Raw genomic sequence first — 5519 nt, 5'->3', positions numbered from 1 at the left:
ACCGCTTATGGGCGCTAGTTTGATACCTGAGAAACCTCCCCCTTTCCTTGCTGCCTTCTGCGTTGTCCAGCCAGAGTGCACCATTTCGACAGCTTTTGCAGAAATTCGCCGAGGCTTCCCTGCTCGCATGCGCAACTTCAGAGCGATTTTCGCTGTTGCTCCGTGAAAATGTCACCCTCTCGGGCGCCTTTTTCGCGAATGTGATGGTTGAAGCATCGGTGAGGTTAATTACCAGTTTATCCAGGATCTGCTGAGAGTAGAAGAGAACATCCCTAATTCCCAGGTAGTGTATGCTGGGCGGGCTTCACCAGCCCATTTAAGTGGAGAGGGCTTCAGAATAAACCTTACAATGAAAATGCTTTAAGCCTTTTCCACTTTAAATCGACCAGCCTAATCTCAACTCAGGCCTGACTGGCTAGTTTCTCAGGCACAACTGGTGACCCTGGGCCTTCAGGGACAAACTGGGGTTCCAGCTTTGGGAGAGTGGTTTTTCAAGGTGTGGAGCACCTGGGCGACGTTTGAAACCTGTCAGGTTGATTATCTCTGCTTTGGATGGAAAGCTCATCACAGACAGCAGTCGGGGATGTGTACCTTATCTTTCCCGTCCCATCTGTAGAGTTTTTCTATCTGTAAAATGTAAACATCCAGCAGACTTCTGCTTCCATTTAACCTCTTAATAATTGGTGTCCCTCAATTCCTTACGCCCTAAGGGACAGTTCCTTTGATTCCAGCCTGGTACTAGGATACACAGATCTAGGGATATTCAATTGTACTATATTTCCCTAAAAATTAACGTAGTGATAGGAACGGGACGTAAAATATATTGCTCATTTGTAAAAGATGAAACACAAGCAAGGGCTTCCCTGATGGCACAGTGGTTAAGAATCCACCTGCCAGTGCAGTGGACACAGGTTCAAGCCCTGGTCCGGGAAGATCCCACGTGCCGTGGAGCAGCTAAGCCTGTGTGCCACAGCTACTGAGCCTGCGCTCTAGAGCCCGCGAGCCACAACTACTGAGCCCATGTGCTACAACTACTGAAGCCTACACGCCTAGAGCCCGTGCTCTGCGACAAGAGAAGTCACCGCATGAGAAGCCACACACGGCAACAAAGAGTAGCCCCCGCTCACTGCAACTAGAGAAAGCACGCGTGCAGCAAGGAAGACCCAACGCAGCCAAAAATAAATAAAATTAATTTAAAAAAATGATTTTTAAAAAAACCACAAGCAAGACTTCCCATTAAAATTGTTTTGCTCGGGCTTCCCTGGTGGCGCAGTGGTTGAGAGTCTGCCTGCCGATGCAGGGGACACGGGTTTGTGCCCCGGTCCGGGAAGATCCCACATGCCGCGGAACGGCCGGGCCCGTGAGCCATGGCCGCTGAGCCTGCGCGTCCGGAGCCTGTGCTCCGCAACGGGAGAGGCCACAACAGTGAGAGGCCCGCGTATCCTCTCGGGCGCCTTTTTCGCGAATGTGATGGTTGAAGCATCGGTGAGGTTAATTACCAGTTTATCCAGGATCTGCTGAGAGTAGAAGAGAACATCCCTAATTCCCAGGTAGTGTATGCTGGGCGGGCTTCACCAGCCCATTTAAGTGGAGAGGGCTTCAGAATAAACCTTACAATGAAAATGCTTTAAGCCTTTTCCACTTTAAATCGACCAGCCTAATCTCAACTCAGGCCTGACTGGCTAGTTTCTCAGGCACAACTGGTGACCCTGGGCCTTCAGGGACAAACTGGGGTTCCAGCTTTGGGAGAGTGGTTTTTCAAGGTGTGGAGCACCTGGGCGACGTTTGAAACCTGTCAGGTTGATTATCTCTGCTTTGGATGGAAAGCTCATCACAGACAGCAGTCGGGGATGTGTACCTTATCTTTCCCGTCCCATCTGTAGAGTTTTTCTATCTGTAAAATGTAAACATCCAGCAGACTTCTGCTTCCATTTAACCTCTTAATAATTGGTGTCCCTCAATTCCTTACGCCCTAAGGGACAGTTCCTTTGATTCCAGCCTGGTACTAGGATACACAGATCTAGGGATATTCAATTGTACTATATTTCCCTAAAAATTAACGTAGTGATAGGAACGGGACGTAAAATATATTGCTCATTTGTAAAAGATGAAACACAAGCAAGGGCTTCCCTGATGGCACAGTGGTTAAGAATCCACCTGCCAGTGCAGTGGACACAGGTTCAAGCCCTGGTCCGGGAAGATCCCACGTGCCGTGGAGCAGCTAAGCCTGTGTGCCACAGCTACTGAGCCTGCGCTCTAGAGCCCGCGAGCCACAACTACTGAGCCCATGTGCTACAACTACTGAAGCCTACACGCCTAGAGCCCGTGCTCTGCGACAAGAGAAGTCACCGCATGAGAAGCCACACACGGCAACAAAGAGTAGCCCCCGCTCACTGCAACTAGAGAAAGCACGCGTGCAGCAAGGAAGACCCAACGCAGCCAAAAATAAATAAAATTAATTTAAAAAAATGATTTTTAAAAAAACCACAAGCAAGACTTCCCATTAAAATTGTTTTGCTCGGGCTTCCCTGGTGGCGCAGTGGTTGAGAGTCTGCCTGCCGATGCAGGGGACACGGGTTTGTGCCCCGGTCCGGGAAGATCCCACATGCCGCGGAACGGCCGGGCCCGTGAGCCATGGCCGCTGAGCCTGCGCGTCCGGAGCCTGTGCTCCGCAACGGGAGAGGCCACAACAGTGAGAGGCCCGCGTATTGCCAAAAAAAAAAAAAAAAAATTGTTTTGCTCATTCACCTTTCCTGTACTGTAAGCTTGAATACAGAAATGGAAAACTTGAGTTGTCAAATTTCTCTTTTCCTGAGATTAGTAAGTTTTTTTTGTTTTGGTTTTTCTATTTTTATTTTTATTTTTAAAATTTTTATTGGAGCATAGTTGCTTTACAATATCATGTTAGTTTCTACTGTACAGCAAAGTGAGTCAGCTATATGTATACATATAGCCCCTCTTTTTGGATTTCCTTCCCATCTAGGTCACCACAGAGCAGAGTTCCCTGTGCTATACAGTAGGTTCTCATTAGTCACCTATTTTATACATAGTATCAATAGTGTATATATGTCGATCCCCATCTCCCACTCTGAGATTGGTAAGTTAATTTCAGAGTTTTTTTGAAAGCTGTGGAGGAATGGTTAACAGCCTTCATGATGTTGTATCATCGCTAAAAACCTGCATGTTGATCTACATGAAAATAAAACTTGTTTAAACCTATAATGGAGTGTAATCTGCAAAAATACTGAATCACTATGCTGTACACATGAAACTAATGTAATATTGTAAGTCAGCTATGCTTCAATTAAAAACAATAAGACTTGTTTATATTGCACATTCCAATAGGTTTCATTTCTGATTCCTGAGTGTGGGATACTATCAAAAGAACTGAAGGACCTGGTCATGGACTCTGGACCCTATTACTTTGTGAAGGATTTACCTCTTCATGAGTTAATCGCACACGAATTCATCAGTACTTTTGTCAAGAAAGGTAAGAAAAGCCGTGTAGTGTCTATGAACGTGGTGAGGTGAGGAAGGCCAGGGAGATCGCATAGCAATACCAGGGTCCTTCTCTTGTTCTGAATAGGACGGCTGGAGATCGCCCGTGTGGTCAGGCGTGTGCATCCCTCCCTCCGTCGCGCAGTAGCTCAGCCGACTCTGTGTGCCCTCGTTAGGTGGTGGTTTCTGATTGCGCTGGTCCACAGGTGTTGTGTGGGAGGGTGTCGTATGAGGGTTAATGGAAAGGAAAGTCTTTTGACCGCTGTGTTCAGATGCACTGTGTTCAGATGCGCTGCCATTGGGTGTGTGGCTGCAGAGACAGACCGCTGTTCTCCCTGCAGTCCCCATGACAGCTGTCTGGAGAGGGTGGTCTCCTGATGCAGCCACAGCTGCTGGCCCCAGAGTCAGGTGCTGATTGGGGTTCAGCGTCTTCCGCGTAGACGTTGTGGCTCTCGGCCTCGCCTGTGCACCTCATTTCCCATCTGTGTCAGCTGGGTGGATTGGCTTGTTCCAGTTATATCCTAGGAGCCACTTGTTTGAAACTATTTCGGCGCGTCTTTAGGGATCCACCCTTACTATATACATCACTGCACAAGGGCCACTGACATCTTGTCTTTGGTCACACGGGCATGATTCCTTTCTTCGGTTCTGAAGCTTGATGCTGGGGGATTCCCTGGCGGTCCAGTGGTTAGGATTCCTCGCTTTCACTGCTGAGGACCCGGGTTCAATCCCTGCTCGGGCAGCTAGGATCCCACAAGCTGTGTGGTGTGGTCAAAAAAAAAAAAAAAGAAGTCTCAGGCTATTTTGTTAACAGTGTGGACACTGGCCATGGCAGGGACTTTTACATAGCTGACCCGACTTAACCCTGGCAACAACACTATGAAATAGGCCTGCAACGCCCATTTTACAGGTGAGAAAAATGAGGCTCAGAGAGATTGAGTAGCTTTCTTGACTTCACACAAGTTTGTGGCACATATTGAGTCTTCATCTGGAACTCTGCCTTTCAGGTGTGTACACTCACCTGCTTTTCCACTTTGTGCCCCTTTACCAGCATCCCTGGAGGTATGCGCTCCATCCTGAGTCCATTTTCTGCTCGTTGATAGCCAGCTTGCACAGACAGGCCCTAGGCAGGGGCGTGAACTAGCTGTGCTTGGCCTTGCGTGTCCTCCAGCTTGGCTGAGTGAGCTGGTGCAGTGACCCGGAAGGTTTGTTATCCTGTGAAAATAATCCACTAACTTCTTGCAGGTGTGATTTTTTTCTTAATTTCTCCTCTGGGTTTTCTCTTACAGGTGCGTGCTATGCACTAACGTACAACACAAATATTGACGAGGATAATACTGTGGCCCTGCTACCAAACGGTAACCACTCATTTTTTCTTCTTTCTTAATTATGGAGGAAACACAAACGGTAAAAAAGAAAGAGTCAAGTCATTCGGATGTGTGTAAAGTGAAAGTCCCCCCTTTCATCCCCATCCCTCCAAACTCACTGCCATTCTCAGCAAGCATTCTTTGTTTTTAATAGAATCAATTTTATTTATTTATTTATTTTTGGCTGCATGCGGTCTTCGTTGCTGCGTGCTGGTTTTCTCTAGTTGCGGCAAGCGGGGGCTACTCTTGATTGCGGTGCGTGGGCTTCTCATTGCTGTGGCTTCTTTTGTTGCGGAGCACAGCCTCTAGGCATGCGGGCTTCAGTAGTTGTGGCTTGCGGGCTCAGTAGTTGTGGTGCACGGGCTCTAGAGCGCAGGCTCAGTAGGTGTGGCGCACGGGCTTTGTTGCTCTGAAGCATGTGGGATCTTCCTGGACCAGGGCTCGAACCCATGTCCCCTGCATTGGCAGGCAGATTCTTAACCCCTGTGCCACCAGGGAAGCCCCTCAGCAAGCACTCTTGTTAGCAGGTAGGTGTTCATTCTTCTAGACATTTTCTATGAATTTATAAACACATACAGGTTCTTTTTTTTAAATATATGTATATTATGTCATAGTCCATTGTTTCTCAGTTTGCTTTTTTCCCAGGCTGTGTAT

At 47.8% G+C, this 5519-nt stretch overlaps 1 protein-coding gene across 2 annotated transcripts in view; it reads left to right on the top strand.

The window, feature by feature from the left end:
- The window catches only part of RPP40 (ribonuclease P/MRP subunit p40), a 12139-nt gene that overhangs the window by 651 nt on the left and 5969 nt on the right, over window positions 1-5519 (top strand). The window contains exons 2-3 of one of the 2 annotated variants that reach the window (XM_007466378.1): window positions 3346-3490; window positions 4788-4856. In XM_007466378.1, the coding sequence (XP_007466440.1) occupies window positions 3346-3490; window positions 4788-4856 (214 nt within the window). The remainder of the gene's footprint in view (window positions 1-3345; window positions 3491-4787; window positions 4857-5519) is intronic. The other variant, XM_007466379.1, reaches the window with a different exon arrangement.

Source organism: Lipotes vexillifer, unplaced genomic scaffold (genome assembly GCF_000442215.2).
Source record: "Lipotes vexillifer unplaced genomic scaffold, Lipotes_vexillifer_v1.1 scaffold444, whole genome shotgun sequence".
In the NCBI taxonomy this organism is placed as follows: Eukaryota; Metazoa; Chordata; class Mammalia; order Artiodactyla; family Lipotidae; genus Lipotes; species Lipotes vexillifer.
This window is presented reverse-complemented; position numbering and strand designations above follow the sequence as displayed.